The 18,600-nt window shown below is 36.3% G+C and overlaps 1 protein-coding gene across 1 annotated transcript in view; it reads right to left on the bottom strand.

The window, feature by feature from the left end:
• LOC150089623 (1-phosphatidylinositol 4,5-bisphosphate phosphodiesterase epsilon-1-like) overlaps positions 1 to 18,600 on the bottom strand; it is a 634,994-nt gene that overhangs the window by 12,345 nt on the left and 604,049 nt on the right. The window contains exons 41-43 of the mRNA XM_090390053.1: positions 15,442 to 15,636; positions 9,623 to 9,679; positions 5,139 to 5,300 (exon numbers count right to left, since the gene is read on the bottom strand). Of these exons, the coding sequence (XP_090246179.1) occupies positions 5,139 to 5,300; positions 9,623 to 9,679; positions 15,442 to 15,636 (414 nt within the window). The remainder of the gene's footprint in view (positions 1 to 5,138; positions 5,301 to 9,622; positions 9,680 to 15,441; positions 15,637 to 18,600) is intronic.

Raw genomic sequence — 18,600 nt, 5'->3', positions numbered from 1 at the left:
CTATTATAATTGATGAAGTTAGTATGATTAGTACAGAACTATTATTGATTATAGATATGCGTTTAAAGCAGATAACTGGTGTTCGTGATATACCATTTGGTGGTATGAATATATACTTCATTTATGGCAATTGCCTCCAGTGCACATTTCACCTATATATAAACGCCTGAAATACTCATTGATTGCTCCAGAATTATGGCATTCACTACAATTTCATGAATTAGTACAAGTTGTTCGACAGTCCAATAATACATTTTCTAAAATTCTTCAAAAAATAGGCAACAGAGAAGCGTTATTACCAGATGAACTTAAAATTATAGAATCAAGATTTGCTACCAAAGAAGATGCTACTAATTTATGTCTGCAAGGGATTCGACTGTTTTTAAGAAACAGTGATGTAAATGCCTATAATACAAATGTTTTGGTTGCAAATGAAACCCATGAAGTGGTTGCACAAGATTTATACCAGGGGTATCATTCTGAAGAACAATTAGCAAGTATGTGAAATAAAATTCATAAAATGTCAGTGACTGAAACTGCAGGACTTCCATACATTCTACCATTATTGAAAGGAAAACCGTACATGATTACTACAAATATAGATGTGGTCGATGGATTGGTAAATGGTGCAATTGGTACTATAGTATATTTTGAATTTGAGGACGATGAAACAGTTAAACGAGTATGGATGAAAGCCCCGTATAATTCCTACAATGTATCTGAAAGTAAGGATAAACTTACTTGTGATATTATATCTTGGGCAGTTCCTGAGTCAAAAATAGAACATAACCTTCAATCTCGTTATAAACAATATGCAAAAGATAAACATTTACCTATTCAATCTGTACCTATTATAAAACGATCAACTACAATTCCATTCAAGAACAATAGGAAATTAACATGTAGACGTAAACAATTTCCTTTAGTATGTGCTTGTGCTTTGACTATACATAAATCTCAAGGAGGGACCTTTGACAAAGTTGTATATAATTATGAGAAAGATTTCTCATCAACAGCAAATTGTATACGTGGCGTTATCTCGAGTGACCTCATTGCAAGGTTTATATATTATAAATCTGACGATTTCACCAGAGCAAAGATACTAGTAATATAGAACTTCGTACTGAACTAGATCATTTGAAAAATAATAAGCTACCATTTCTACAGGATGAACTACAAGATTTCATACAAAGTGGTATATCTATATCGTCAATGAACGTACAAAGTTTATGGGCCCATGATCAAGATATTGAAATGGACATGATCTTACAGCAATCCAAAATATTGATATTAAGTGAGACGTGGTTGGATAATGATGAACATATATTACTTAAACCATTCCAATGTGTGACTCAATTTAAAATTTCGGATGTTCGTAGTGGTGGTGTTGCAATATATCAATGTGAAGGTTCAACTATCATCAGTACACCACATATCTTTGCAATATAGCAATAATAGCAGTAATGCGACAGCAGTATCAGATGAAATTGGAGACATTTATGGATGTTTATGCAAATTCAATAGTGAATCTATTTCCTTTGTTGCCTTATACATCCCCTCCAGGGATGTCATTAGATATAATTCGATAATTCATAAACAATAATTTGATGCCGTATTCCATTGAAGGTGCAAAATTATTGGAAGAGCCACTGGATCATATACCTATAGTTCTCGCTGGTGATTTCAATCTAGAATTAAATTCTGAGGCTGGAAAGAAGTTTTGTAAATTTAGGAAAGATGTCTTCAATTTAGATATTGAGTCAAATACTTTAGTAAATATTACACATAATGGAATGACAATCAATGGAGTATTCACTTGGGAATTAAAATCATTTGAGTGTCAAAATTATATATCTTTTATTATTATTATCATTATCCATATGGTGCAAGGAAGCCCGTGGCTTATGCCGCACCAGCCAAAAAAAAAAAAAAAAAAAATTCTGAGTTACCCTGAGAGAGAGTAGAAGGAAATCACCAAGAAAGAGAAGAATGATGATATCCAGCTCAGGACCCTGGGTGTGTCAAGCAGCCCATACCGGATGTGAGCCCCTGGGGTTAGTTCAGTTAACATAGACCAGCGTTTCCCAACTAAATTAATCACAGAAAACCCTTTCATATAACATAATGGAATCCCTTAAATATTTTTAGCGTAGCACATAAAAAAAAAAAGAAATGTGGCACAGTTGAAAAATTTTCTTGGTTCAAATATCAAATAGGTCAAAGGTTAAATATCTTTAAATTGAAAGTTTCATTTTTGTCTTTATCTTTGTACTCTGAGTGGTTTTGCACAAAATGACGACATAATTTAGCAGATGCTAACGAACTGTTTGGCAATATTTTCTTGCAAAGTAGGCATTGTGCTTCAGGATAATGTTCATTTCCGACGCTTGTGAATCCAAATGACAAATAGCTGTCATCATATTTTTATTTCTTAGTTTGAGAAGAAGATTGGGTAGAACTGGGTGCTTCTCGCTTTTTCTTCAACTTGTCCCTTTTTTCTGCAAATTCGGGAACAGGAGATTCAAAGATTGCTTCGGTCCTGTTTTCTTGATTTATTGCTGTATCTTCTTTCTCAGTTGCTGTAAATGCCGAACAATTTGAAGTAGTAATAATATTTTTCTTTAAAGTTCCTTCTTTTAACCAACTATCCAAATTCATGGTGAATTTAAATGTCAATAATTTAAAATTTAAAGTTTGCATATAACGTTGAACTTTTTTACAAAGTGGATGATTGAAAAGCACAGATTGATAAAAATATCGAACTGGTTTATACAAGTGTGCGTACAGTGCGTGTAATCATGTTGCGACTACTACATTTACTGACACTGGAGACTGAAGGTGGTTTCCCACCATGCGAAATATGGATCCAAACACGGAGCATAACCAAACACAGCCGTTTGCACGTCATTTCCTAGTATTTAGGTAGGTAGGTGCGGTAGTATACAGTCAATGTAATGTGCAGGTTCTGGATTACAATTACAAAGGCAGTTTAGTACACAAGCTGTGCAGTAAAAGCGACCTGACCCAAATATTGTCTCGTCCGCCAGATATAAACATACATGCAATATTTTTAACTTTTAATGTGTAAAATTTTTTTTAAATTTTTTATTTTTTTGCGGAACCCTTAATTTTACCTCATGGTACCCCATTTGGGAAACACTGCCAGAGGCCAATAATTTTAGTGTTATTATAATATATTTTATACTAATTATTTCATTGTACACTAGTACAATGAAAAAATTCCATTCACTGTATTTCATTGTACTAAAATTATTTTTTCAATAAAAATAATGCAGCAATACTTTTTTATTTATTTTACTGTACCAATTTCATAATGAGTTCCTGCAGTACAGATGTTTTTAACGGCTGCCACTGTGACTATCAGTGACATTATCAGTCTTAGAGTAGAGCGGCAGCAACTCATTATGTACCTGGTACATAATGAGTTACTGTTGATTGGGAAAAATTTGCCTGTCACCCCTCCCCCCTCCAACTGAGTGGTGGGCAGATGGACCAGCATGGTCCCCTGGCCCACCCAAGCAGACACTATGTTATAGCTATTTAACTGTTCATTGGTCAGCAGTACTTGCATGGGAATGAGCAGCAAACAGGCACTCCAACATAGGGATCCCTTTCCCTATGAACTTTCTCTCCTACCACCTGGGTTTGTTGTTCTCTCACTCCCCCATCCCTTCCCCCAACCTGGGTGGCCCCTCCCCCATTTCCCCTGGTGGGTAACTCTACTGCCACCTGTCAACTTTCACTCCCAGGGCTGGATGGGCATATGGTCCTGGAGGCCCTGGGAGTGCACTACTGCCCTCCTCTTTTTCTCTACCACTTTAACTCCCTCTCACTTCCTGTCTTCTCACTACTATCTTCCATTTTCACCTTTTTTTTTTTTTTTTTTCTGGGCTCTCCCTGTCTGTAGCCTTAGCTACCACAGGGTTCTCCCCACAGTGCTTTACACCCCCTACTGCCTGGCCTGCCTCCTCCTGGCACTGGATGGTAAACTAGAGGTTTTTGTGTGAAAACACAGGCCCCTAGACTAAGAGGCCAGATGAACAACATAACCCCACACTGAAGTAGCATTAGCATTAGCATTAGCATTAGTAGAGGCATTTGATGCAAGAAAGCAAGCTTATGCAGCATCAGCCAAAAAAAAAAAAAAAAAAACCACTTCCACTTCACCCCTCCGTTCGTTCAAAATACCTGTCCAGCTGAGCCTTAAACTTATTTAGGCTATCAACCTCCACCACAAGGGATGGAAGTCTGTTCCACCAACCAACCACCCGCTGGCTAAAGGCAAGTACACAAACATTCACTAATTTACATAAATCTGACCTTTACAGAGTTTTGTATTGATCACATTGCCTGATGCGGAGTTGGTGGGGGGGCAACTCACAGAGTCACATTACAAATAACACTACGTACAAGGCAATGATTGGCCACAACTTGAGTTCTGCATACAGGTTTGGAAACCTCATTTTATGAAGGATGCATATCTGCTGGAAATGTGCAGAGAAGAGCAATGACATTGGTGAAGAGAACAAAATGGTGGTCTTACCAAAAAAAAAAAGGCTTCAAAGGTTCTGCAAATTGCAGCATCTTTAGGTACCTGTGAGGTGATCTGATTGAGGTGTTTAAGGCTTTGAATGGATTGAGGAAACTTAGTGCTGATGGCATTCTTCCTCTTGCTCAGACTACACACACGAGGAGGTATAAATTGAAATTGAGGAATAACACACATCAGTCGCCATTGTAAATGGCGACTGACATGTTATCTTCAGCAATAGAAGGTCCTCCAGATTATAAATCATATGCAGTACTTAAACATAAAGCAATATTCTCGATATATGAAATGTTATGTTTTTCATTCTTGTAAAATATTTGTTTTGATGTTTTAACTCTCTGTAGGGAAAAAAAAAATTAATCCTGAATTATCCAAGATGAGGAATATATATTGAAATATGAAGTACTAGTGTAACCAGTGACATAAAAGTATGGGTACGAACCAAAAAATTTTCATGATATGAACAATTTTATGTTAGAATAATTTTAAAAAAAAATTAAATTAAATTCTACTTGATAAAAGTCCTGTATAATTCCTACAATGTATCTGAAAGTAAGGATAAACATACTTGTGATATTATATCTTGAGCAGTGCTGGATACAGGCGCTTTCAGAATGGCATATGGCTGTTCTGGAGAAACATTATAAACACATACCAAGAATATATCTTCTTCATCTTCTTCCCCCCAGTCATGCAGCTCATCACATCCAAGTTGACAGATATGTTTTCTCTACAAATAAAATGAAACAAGCAAATCTGTTAAGATGTAGGTCATTAATAATAAATTAGACTTAACATTTCTTCATATACAAATATATTCAAGTATTCGTAGTTTGTGTATCTAACATCTGGAGTTTGAGGCAAATTTACTTACTTGTGCTTTTTTTTTTTTTTTAACCATTTTCAAAGTGAATGAATAGAAGACAAGAGAACCATATCATATCAATAAAATGCAAACACATACTCTAATAGAGTTTGGTATTAGTATTAGCAATATGATGCAATGAAGCAAAGGTTATATAACACTAGCCAAAAAAAAAAAAAAAATTTACTTCCCCATTCCTTCCATTAATAGTGATGCGATTTCCTATAACATACCATTATAGTGATGCGATCTCTTTGTATCTTATATCTAGTGCCATATGTTCAGTCATTGAGGCCAGTCTCATCGCAGTTGTATATTTGGTCTTTAACCAAACTTCGATCAGCTATTTTCTTCTGTAGTTTTTCACGATAAACAGAAATTGCTGTGCTATCTGCACTTAGCTTCTCACCCTGGATCAACAACTGTCCAATTCCATTGTGAAATTTAAATTTGTCCAACCATCCGATGCTAACCTTGAATGAAGGATCTCTGTCTAGTTTTTTTATTGATTGTAATGGCTTTTTCAATTATTATAGGTCCCGACAATGGAATTCCTTGGCTACGTTTTTGAACAAACCATTGAAACATTGCAGTGTCCAATTGTTCATTTTTAGCAAGCTTCATTGTTTTACGACTTTTAACATTACCATCAGCGGTTTCCATTTTCGATGCGTGGTTTTCAATTTTGTCTGCATCATGCTTTATATCATTTACTGTTGTTTTCCCTATTCCCTAAACTAATGCTATACTTGTAGCACTTTCACCTTTTCTGAGATGATTGATTATTTCAATTTTTTGTGATAATCCCAGCACTACTCGCTTACATTTCTCTGTCATTTCAATGGGTTTACTAAATAAAAATTATTAAAATATTATTATTATTATTATTAGCCTTATGGTGCAAGGAAGCCTGAGGCTTATTCTGCACCAGGGGAAAAAAAAAATTCTGAATTACCCTGAGAGAGAGAGAGAAGTAAAAGGGAATTACCAAGAAAGAGAAGAATGATGATATCCAGCTCAGGACTCCGGGTGTGCCAAGCCCATTCTCACCAGATGTGAGCCCCTAGGGTTGTATGAAACAAGAGATTAAAATACAACCGTATACAGTGAGTTGTAAACAAAGACTGAGTGACACATGGCACCAATATCACAATGCATTTTAGCATAGTGGGGGGTTAAGTGATGGTAAACAGGGTGATAGACAATCGAAGTTCTTTCGTATTCTATACGTGGCCTAACCATTTCCTTGTACAATGCGATAATCACCTCTTTATCCCTGCTGGCAAATTTCCTGTTATATCATTGAAAACAGAAACGTAATTGGCAGTTCTGGCAGTTGTTTTCATTGCTCTGAGGATTTCACATCAGGCTGTACCATTACTGCTAAATTTTTTTCATTGTCAATTACCTTCAGCATGGCTACATTTAAATGGTATGTTATTCTGGGATTAGTGCTACCGAAATGTAGTACTTTACATTTAGCATTAGCATTAGCATTAGTAGAGGCATTTGATGCAAGAAAGCAAGCTTATGCAGCATCAGCCAAAAAAAAAAAAAAAAAAAAAAAAAAAAAAAAGTAACATAAATAAATAAAAATAACCACTTCCACTTCACCCCTCTGTTCGTTCGAAATACCTGTCCAGCTGAGCCTTAAACTTATTTAGGCTATCAACTTCCACGACAAGGGATGGAAGTCTGTTCCACCCACCAACCACCCGCTGGCTAAAGGCAAATTTCCGCACATCTATCCTACATCTGTCTTTCCTCAATTTGAATTTATGCCCTCTCAGGTGATTTTTCTGAGCTAGAGGAAGAATCCCATCAGCATTGAGCATGCTCAAACCATTCAAGGCTTTGTACACCTCTATCAGATCACCCCGCTGGTGCCTAGTTTCCAGACACTGTAATTTGCAAAACTTAAGCCTTTCTTCGTAAGAGAACCCCTTTGTCCCATTCACCAATCTAGTTGCCCTTCTCTGTACTCGTTCCAGCAGCTCTACATCCTTCCTGAAATGAGGCCTCCAGGCCTGTATACAGTACTCTAGGTGTGGCCTGACCATTGCCTTATACAAGGGAATAATCACCTCCTTATCCCTGCTAGAAAAATTTCTATATATCATTGACAATACACCATGAGCTACTCTTGCAGCTCGTCTGCACTGCTCAGAGAACTTCATATCTGCCTGCACCACCACCCCCAGGTCCCTTTCATTCTCTACCACTGTCAGTGTAGTACCACAGAGTTGATACGTTGCTCTGGGGTTGCTGTTTCCCATATGTAGTACTTTACATTTGTCAATATTAAACTTCATTTGCCACCTCGAAGCCCATCTGCTCAACCTTTCCAAATCCTGTTGCAGCAGCATAGTGTCAGTAGTGTCCTTGACAACCCTGCCAACCTTTGTATCGTCTGCAAACTTGGACATTAAGCCTGATATACCATCATCAATATCATTTATAAATACAGAAAACAATAAAGGCCCCAATACTGAACCCTGAGGGACTCCACTAATAACATTAGTCCACGATGAGCAGTGTCCATTGATTACCACTCTCTGTCTTCTCCCCCTCAACCACCCCTTTATCCATAGCAGCAACTTGCCTCCAATGCCACACTGCTCCAATTTGTGCAGCAGTCTTCCATGTGCAACAGTATCAAAAGCCTTTCTAAGATCCAAGTATATAATATCAAAGTTATTCCCTGCATCCAGTTCTTTTGTGACTGCATCATAGTATCCAATCAAATTGGTCAGGCAAGACTTCCCCTTAACAAAACCATGCTGTGTCCTAGCTATTTATCACTGTTAAACTTTAATTGCCACTTTCCAGCCCATCTACTTAGTTTATTTGGATCCTCTTGAAGTACCATACTCTGATTACTGTTATTAACACTATGTTCAATTTATATCATCATCAAATTTAGACATCAGACTTGAATACCTACAACAATATCATTAATAAATATTAAAAAAAGTAAGGGCCCAACACCAATCAATGTGGAATTTCACTCATTACATCAGTCCATGTGATGAGTGTGATGATGATTTATCCACAGTAGTAACTTTCCCCTAATATCACATTGCTCCAACGTATACAACAATCACACATGTGATACAGTATTAAAGTTTTTACTGAAATCTACTTATTATATCAAAATTATTGCTTGCATCCAGTTCCTTTGTAACAACCTCATAGCAGGTAATAAGACTGATGAGGCATGATCTCCCTATAATAAATCTGTGCTGTGATCACCTTAGGGCTCCACCCCTATAAAGGCAACTTTCATTACTTTTCTAACTATTGATTCCATTATTTTCTCTGGCACAGAGGTTAAACTTACAGGTCTGTAGTTCCACTCCATTGATTCACCCTTGTGAGTAGGGGATACATTTGCACACCTCCAATTTATAGGTATACTTCTTCTGAAACTATAGATGTCCCATTATAATAGATAAAGGTTTAACTATCACTTTTACAGCTTCTTTTTAATATAATTAGATAGAATTCTTTTTAATAATGATTAAACAGCACCTGGGGCTGATGGAATCATTAGCCCCAAGTGCATTATTCACCTTCACTCTTTGCTAAAGACAAAGACTTGTCATAATCTGCCTTGGCTAGTAATTTGATTATTTATTATTTATTTTTTTTATGAAAACCCCAAACACAAAAGGTATCAAAACCTATAGTACTTAGTACCGTGCATGGGTTGAAGGAGAAGTATGGGAGGGGGGGGGGTGCCAGAAACTTTGCTCTAGAGACTAAACATGGGTTTCACCACTTCAAGCCTCCAATAAGCAAAGTGGCGGTATTTCACCGGTTGATGAAAGTCATCTACCACCTTCCAACAGATACAATCACTAGTTTGTATTTATTGTAGACTTTTATTCCCTGCCAATTTATAATCATCCCATGCAGTTTTAATCTCTGCTACTAAGTTTCTCAGTACATTTGACATCCATTTTGGTCTGAATCTTGAATATATCTCTTAATTGGTATAAAATGCTTTTAAACAGTTACTTTTTAATATTATTAGTAATTAATTGGTAACAAGATAATTAGTTATTTACTTTCTCCTTCTGTTATTTACTGAAAAATAAAAAAATTGAGTAATTTAAGAAATAAAGCTCTGTTATACCCAAAATGTAATGCACTGCATACATTAACTAACTTATTTTAAAAATTACCTTTTCCTTATTTGATGAACTCTGAATAGTTCGCATCCATGCCCTAGTACTGGGATCCTGGAAAACAGAAGTAAACTATGAATTTTCTTTCACAGAAGTACAATATCATCAAAGGATTACATTTGTTTCGATATAATCAATACCTATAAAAAGTTTGCTATAACTTTTATAAGGAACACTGCATAATGTCTACATTTTAGAATGATGTGATCAAACTGGAAAACCTCAAATAAAAGCAGATAACCTCTGTAAGTAAATCAGCTTCAAAGTTTCAAAACATTTAATAGTAACTGAGTAATTATAGAAATCTTAAAAAGGCCTAACTACTAAACAGGTGAAAAATATGCCATAAATAATAATGCTGTCATTAGCAGTATTTGTTCAATATAATGGGATGACTCAGTGCTATTGTCACCCGTAATGTCAGGGATTGTAAAATGTAGAAACCAAGGCTGTCTTGAACATTTATGGGGTCAGTGCAAATATTATATAAGACATTTTTCTTTGTATCTATCCTGCAACCACCTTTTTCTAATATAAATTTGTCTCCTTGTGTGCTTTCCAAAAAGGAATAAGGATGCTATCAACATTTAAAAATGTTACAGATTATAAGCCACCAACAGAAACCAAGAGATTTGTTTTAATGAAGATTATCTTAACTGCTTTCAATGCAGAAAACCAGCTCTTCTCCAAATCAGAAGTTTATAGAGGATTACAACTCTTGGAACCATTACCTCTGTACAGGAGAATACCCACTCAGAGGAACAGACTCAACACTGCCCAAAAGCTCTGCAGGGAATTACAACAGAGACAACTGCCTGAGGACAAAATTCCCTCTCACAGTGTTGTACTGCAGAACCTTCCAGACGGTTACAACCAGAGAAGCCTATTCCAAAAATGGACCAAAGTATGAATATTTCATAAGAATTAAAAATTTTTAAATATTTTATTTAAAATATTTTTCCAAATTCTGCAAATAGTTTTAGGAGTGAGTGATGCTCTTTTTCCATTCCATGTCTTCATAATTGTTATTTATTTTCAACCAGTATGTCAGTTTGCTAGATTATTATTTAATTACTTTATTATTATTTAGATTATTATTTATTTATTTTATTTTTATTATTTGGTGAATATCCATCTCCTTCAGGTTCATTACATATAAGCAGCCTTCTTCTTCCTTGGTTTAACTAGTTTTTTAAAACTTTATCATGACTGACCACTGATTACGACTGGCTTTCTCTGGTTTACCTAGTTTGAGAGCTTTATTAAGATTCTGATAATCATTGGCTGATTGCTTAAGGCTGCTTAGGAACCTGTGAGTTCTAGTTTAGAAATTAACATTATTATTATTAGCCATATGGTGCAAGGAAGCATGAGGCTTATGCTGCACCAGCCGAAACAAAATTTCTGAGTTACCCTGAGAGAGAGAGAGAGAGAGAGAGAGAGAGAGAGAGAGAGAGAGAGAGAGAGAGAGAGAGAGAGAGAGAAAGAGCAAAAAAGAGTCAGAATTAGAAAGTAGAAAGATATTTTTGACTCAGAGTTTCCTTTCTTCTCCATCTGAAACCAGTCATGTCCATTTTTGCTTTCATCTTTCTTCTGCTTCAAATTTGTCTGTTTTATTTATTTTCAACATATAAGGGGTGTTTTAAAAATTTGTGGCCTCAATATGAAGGGTTTATTGAGGAGTTTGGTAACACATTACTTTACAACATAGTCCCTTTTGGGCCGACCAGGCTAGCTGGGTGGGTAAAGTACCTGCCTAGCAACCCAAAGGTCGTGGGTTCGAATCCCGCCTCGGGCTTGGATCAAAGTACTGCAAAAACCTTGGGAGGTGCATTATGGCCACAGAAGCCGATGCACCAACAACTACCCAAAAAAAAAAAAAAAAAAAAAAAAAAAAAAAGTCCCTTTTGGAGTCAATACATTTTTTTTTTTACTGATGCTGCAATGTGTTGATTCCAGCTGTAAAGAAAGGTTTCTCTTGGGCCTCCAGGAATGCATCCATGGTAGCAATGATGTCACTATCAGTGGGAAATTAAATGCCAGCCAAGTATTTTTTCAAATTAGGAAATAGGTGAAAGTCGGATGGTGCTAGATCTAGTGAATAGAGGGGATGATCCATTATTTCAAAGCCAGGCTCATGCAGTGCAGCCATGGCATTAACAGACTTGTGAGCAGGTGCATTGTACTGGTGGAACAAGACTCCTTTGCTGGGTTTTCATTGGTGTTTGTCTTTGATGTTTTCACACAAACACCTCACAAGGTCTGTATAATATGCCCATGTGACTTTCTGGCCTTTCTGAAGATATTCCACTAGCAACACACCATCAGTACCCTAAAAAACTGATGCCATCACCTTGCCAGCAAAAGGAATCAACTTGGCTTTTTTTGGAGGATGAGAAGAGCTGTGTTTCCACTGTTTGGACTGCTCCTTAATGTCTCTGACTGAAAGTGTGGGCCTATATCTCGTCCAATGGTTACAAATCTTGCAAGGAAATTTGCTGGATCTGCTTGAAAATAATGCAAATGTTCAATTGACTCGACAATTTTAGTGCATTTTTTATCTGCTGTCAACAACTTTGGAACCCACCATGCTCACACCTTTTTTCATTGCGAGAACCTCTGTTACTATGTAGTATACACATTTAGATGAGATATCCCAGATGCTGAAAATGTACCAAACTGGCGCTCATCAATCACTCATTACCAGCTCATGCACACTGTCAACAATTTCTGGAGTGATGGAAGTTGAAGGTCTTCCACAGTGTGGGTCATCTTCCAGACTCTCCTTCCCCCCGTTTAAATTCTGCTGCTCACTTTTTAACCATGGAATAAGAAGGGGCATCCTTCCCCAACATTGTAACCATTACCTTCGGCATTAGTCCCTTTTTTTCCACATAATGGATGACTGCACAGTGGCTGATTTTGTCTATCTTTTCCCATTCACACAACTTTGTTGACTTCAGGACCTATAATTAAAAAAAGATGTTATTAAAACTGCATGAAACTTTGTGGGTTACTATTTGAAGTGTTATACCTTAGGTACAGAAAATTTTAACATTGTAACACTACCCTTTCTTACTCAGGCCATGGACTTTTCAACCCCCCTCCCCCCTTGTATAATTTGGTTTTATAAAGGAATTTTTTTGGAGGCATTAGTCTTTAAATTATTTAAGAATTAATCTTATGGTACTTATATACTTGAATAACAATTTATTTAATTTAAAGTTAATCTAATATAACTGAATATAATAAATAAAGAAGACTGCTATATATATATATATATATATATATATATATATCTTTAATTATAAAATTTAATTAAAGAATAAATCATATTGAAATCTAAATTATAGTAAGGGTTCTTTTTATTTTTCAGACTTGATAATAGAATCCCAAAAATGTATTCAGAAATGTCATCTGAAAATAAGTTATTACTGTAAGTATATCAGATGTTCTGGGTGTATATGGTTTCTCAACATAGCTGAGCCAGTAAATAAATTTTTACTTTTAAAATGTGGAGTTGAAGTGATTTAATTAATTTTAATTATAAATTTCCACCTCATGCCTTTCATTCAACATGGTAGAATAGTTTTATTAATAATGGAAAAAGGTATTTTCAATTTTTTTAACAATTGCACTTTGTGCAAATTTCTTTTTTGTTTTCTTTTTTTGTTTGATTAACAGTATTTTGCTTTTCATTTTATGATGGACATCTTCTATTTAAATGAGAAACTGCCAATCATCTTTATACAGAGAGAAAAGAAACTGAAATAATTTTATAAATGCTAATTACTCTCATATTTCAATTTCTTTAATGAATTTCAAAAATATCTGACTTATTTATAATGCCACACACAGCATACATGATATAATTTCACTTGTAATTAAAAAAAGATTTTCAAAATTAGACATGTGTGCAGTATTCCAATAGTTATGAATAACCAAAATACATATAAATGATCAAATCTATTTTAGAATTTAGGATAGGAATATAAATTTTTTTAGTGAATCATTTAACTTAATATATTATTATCAGCATAATATTTAGAATTTCGACATTCGACATTCACACATGAGGAGTTATTCAGCAAGGGGAATGCCAGAGGTGTATTCAACTCTAGCAGTAAGCTACAGAATCTTGAAATAACTGGGAGTAAAGTGGAGGAGAAACTGTTGAAGATAAACACAAGAAAGGCACCCGGGGTGGATGGGATCTATCCAGTTATATTAAAGGAGGCAGCAAAGGAAGTAAGCAAACCCTTAGCCATAATTATGAGAGCTTCCTTGGACTCAGGGGAGGTACCCATAGACTGGAAATGTGCAAATGTGACCCCAATTCACAAAGGAGGATCAAAGGCTGACACAAGTAATTATAGACCTGTTAGTTTAACTTCAGTTCCAGGAAAATTAATGGAGGCACTGGTTAAAGAAGCACTGCAGGATCATCTGGACAAGAATTCAGTTATAGCTCAGACACAGCATGGTTTTGTTAAGGGCAGGTCTTGTCTGACCAATTTGATTGGATACTATGTGTAGTCACAAAAGAACTGGATGCAGGGAATAACTTTGATATTATATACTTGGATCTTAGAAAGGCTTTTGATACTGTTGCACATGGAAGACTGCTACACAAATTGGAGCAGTGTGACATTGGAGGCAAATTGCTGCTATGGATAAAGGGCTGGTTGAGTGGGAGAAGACAGAGAGTGGTAATCAATGGACACTGCTCATCGTGGACTAATGTTATTAGTGGAGTCCCTCAGGGCTCAGTGTTGGGTCCATTATTGTTTTCTGTATTTATAAATGATATTGATGATGGTATATCAAGCTTAATGTCCAAGTTTGCAGATGATACAAAGGTTGGCAGGGTTGTCAAGGACACTACTGACACTATGCTGCTGCAACAGGATCTGGAAAGGTTGAGCAGATGGGCTGAGAGGTGGCAAATGAAGTTTAACATTGACAAATGTAAAGTACTACACATGGGAAGCAGCAACCCCAGAGCAACGTATCAACTCTGTAGTACTACACTGACAGTGGTAGAGAATGAAAGGGACTTGGGGGTGATTGTGCAGGCAGATATGAAGTTCTCTGAGCAGTGCAGACGGGCTGCAAGAGTAGCTCATGGAGTATTGTCAATGATATACAGGAATTTTTCCAGCAGGGATAAGGAGGTGATTATTCCCTTGTATAAGGCAATGGTCAGGCCACAGCTAGAGTACTGTATACAGGTCTGGAGGCCTCATTTCAAGAAGGATGTAGAGCTGCTGGAACGAGTACAGAGAAGGGCAACAAGATTAGTGAATGGAACAAAGGGGTGCTCTTACGAAGAAAGGCTTAAGTTTTGCAAATTACAGTGTCTGGAGACTAGGCACCAGCGAGGTGATCTGATAGAGGTGTATAAAGCCTTGAATGGTTTAAGCATGCTCAATGCTGATGGGATTCTTCCTCTAGCTCAGAAAAATCACCTGAGAGGGCATAAATTCAAATTGAGGAAAGACAGATGTAGGATAGACGTGCGGAAATTTGCCTTTAGCCAGCGGGTGGTTGGTTGGTGGAACAGACTGCCATCCCTTGTGGTGGAGGTTGATAGCCTAAATAAGTTTAAGGCTCAGCTGGACAGGTATTTTGAACGAACAGAGGGGTGAAGTGGAAGTGGGTTTTTTTTTTTTTTTTTTTTGGCTGATGCTGCATAAGCTTGCTTTCTTGCATCAAATGCCTCTACTAATGCTAATGCTAATTTGATATACTTCTAGATAATTAGAAAATTAAAACAAAATTTTGACATACAGAAAAGCTAAAAATCAAATACATACATCACCAAGTTTCTTGAGAATGAATCGTCCCTCCCCTTGCCACTTTCCTTGTGCTTCAAGTGGATGCTCTTCTGGATCCAGAATTCGCTGTGTTGTAGATTTTTCTATGACAGTCTTTTCCCATCCTTTTTGCACTTCTTCAATCAGTACATACTCATCAACATTCTCGGTATTTTTGTTAGCTTTTGTCAATGCCTAACAAAAAATAATGGATAAAAAAATATATATATATCATAAGTGATATGCCAAGCCTGCTTTAATTATAGTAAGCCCCTGATACTCATAGTGATTACAGTAGGAATATGAAATAAATATTAATACTTTGTGGATTACACTTATATCATATATCATAGTATTCATTATATCAATGAATATAATATTAATACCTTAAATGTTCAATTAAATACTAGTTTTAAACAGTTGCCAGTGTCAGCATAGATATGAGGTAGGATCAAAAAGTGGGACCGAGCTTGTATCTTGAAACTTGTTGCAACTCGTTTGGTGACTCATCTAGATAGATACAGAAACCACAAATCACCCGTTTAATTGCAGTGAGTCTCAATTAGTGTGAATTGAACAGAACGTGTTTTATTTGATTTGTCATATTTTAAAATAAGTGATTATATTGAGTATTGAATTGACATCAAATTTTCTATCAAATTAGGAAAAAGTACAACAGAAACACACAAAATGTTAAAAAACAGCTTTCAGAGAAGGTACTATGTGTCATTGACGCTTCAGTGGTTTGTAAAGTTTAATAGTGACTTGTCCATTGCTCTGGTTGCCCTTCAATTTCAAAACCAATGATTCAATTGCTCATGTGTTGATCATTCCTGATCAGGACTGGTCAACAGTTGACTATCCATGAAATTGCTAGTGAATGGTGCTTCTTACAGAACATGTCAATCAATTTTGAAATAAGATTTGTGAATGTGACACATTCAGCCCAGTTTGTTCATCCTCACCAATAATTACAAACAGCAAGTTTTCACATGTCAGTCTTTCTTAACGTGTTGCCACACTTTGCTCTTTTCATCATTAATGGTGATAAAAGGAGGTTACAGATTTGCAATGACTGAGGAAATTATTCAGAACATGACAGAGGAACTATTAGGAATTCCAAAGGATGCCTATCAGGAATGCTTCTATAAGTTGCAGAAGCATTGAAATCAGTGTATACAGCATCAAGGTGACTATTTGAAGAAGATCAAACTGAATAGCTAGTAAGCTTTGTCATTTCTCAAATTTCAGTATATTCCCTGAAATTTTTTATCATATCTTGTATTGCAAATAGTAGTAGTAACGTAGGTATTATCATAGAGTACTGACTCAGCCTGCCTGCATGTGCCAGCAAAAGAGAATCCCTAGGTCTCCTTGTGTCATGGAAATGAAAAATTAAGGTAAGCTTGTTCATTGATGCTGTCACAGTCAACTTATAGTTTGTAACAGCACTACAAGAGGAGGAGAAGCAGGGAAACTTTTTTCCTTTGAAGACCAAATGAGAAGTTACACAGATTTTTCTGAGCTGGATGTGGCAGCAGTACTGGAAGCAAGAGGAGGATGTACCCAATATTAGGTAGATAGTTATAATGTTTTGGTTGGATAGTATATTTTGAACAATACTTGAGAGAGAGAGAGAGAGAGAGAGAGAGAGAGCAGTCTTGCTGCACCCATCTAATTATTTCTATTTTCCTCATGTTACCCATACCCATTTTCAACATAACCCTTTGAACCCAATATAGTTCCACTGTAAATCTATCTCCATAAACTTTTTCCAGTTTACCCTATCAAATGTTTTTTTTTTTTTTTTTCAAATTCACAAAACAAACATTCTTATCTATCTCTATATTTCTTTCCATCAAAATATATAATTTCTTCCATTCTTTCTTTCAGCCATCTATTCATTATCCCCAGCATCACCTTTTCTGCATGCAACATCAAACTAATGGTTCCGAAATCCTTGTATCTGATTGCATTATTTTCCTTCTCTATTGGAATCATATTAGTAGCCATAAAATCCTCTGGTGATGTTCTCTGCTCGTATGTCTACATACTTTTGGTCTAACAAATATCACACACTCAGTGCATTCGGTAATGTTAGCCCACAACCTAGTTCTTACATTAAAAATTTAATTGTAATTGGCACTTGAAGTTTATTGTAGGCAGCCTTCCAGTGATGACAGCTAAGACTGCCACTTGGGTGTTCAAAACACTAATGGAGCTGATATTCAGGTCTTCCTTGTTAGCCAAGTGACTTGAATTTCAGCAAAGTCTGGTTATTCTGTGACGATAAAACCCTCTACTTGCACCTTCATGATGGTAGGACTTTAGGTAACTGGGTATACCATCATGTGCAAGGTCTATAAACACTGTGCCTGGTATGCTGGAGATGACAACCTAGGTATGAACCAATGTAAGCAAATGTCAAGGAATGGCATCTACACCACACTAAGGAACAGCTGACACTCTGTATCACTGAGCAATACCTGATGGTTGATCACTCATCAACTGGTGGTATCGCCCATCCATTCACCACTGTGCTTATTGGAGACTTGAAGTGGAGGAAACCATGTTTGCTTTCCACAGTAAACACGGACTTTATCCGGTCTCGGTTCAATCTGAATAATTCCCAACATGCACCTTTGATCTGTCAGGCCCCACTTACTTTTTCTGATATAATCTCAATTATAGTTGAACCACCATCACTCATCTCATTTGTCCTAATTACGTGCTCATGTTATTCTTTTTTCTTTAAAGGGGGTCCTTATACGTATGTCGACTGTAGTACTTGCATGGGTAGAAGGGTTGAGAAGAGAGAAGATACTTGCTAACATTGGACAAATTTCTGTAGATTGTAATTTTCATGAAAGTAGAATTTGCATTAGTAGAGACATATCATGCAAGAAAGCAAACTTATACAGTATCAGCCAAAAGAAAAAAAAAAACCTTCCCATTTCGATTAATCGTTCCTCAAACGATTAATCTTGGAAAGAGGAAGAATCCCATCAGCACTGAGCCTGCTCAAAATGATTCAAGGCCTTATACACCTCAATCAGATCACCTCGCAGGTGCTATTCTTCGGACACTACAATTTTCAGACCTTCAGCCTTTCTTCATAAGAGCAACCCTTTGTTCCATTCACCAATCTCATTGCCCATC

This window comes from Mastigoproctus giganteus, chromosome 2 (genome assembly GCF_048544385.1).
Source record: "Mastigoproctus giganteus isolate SK-2022 chromosome 2, ASM4854438v1, whole genome shotgun sequence".
NCBI lineage: Eukaryota > Metazoa > Arthropoda > Arachnida > Uropygi > Thelyphonidae > Mastigoproctus > Mastigoproctus giganteus.
This window is presented reverse-complemented; position numbering and strand designations above follow the sequence as displayed.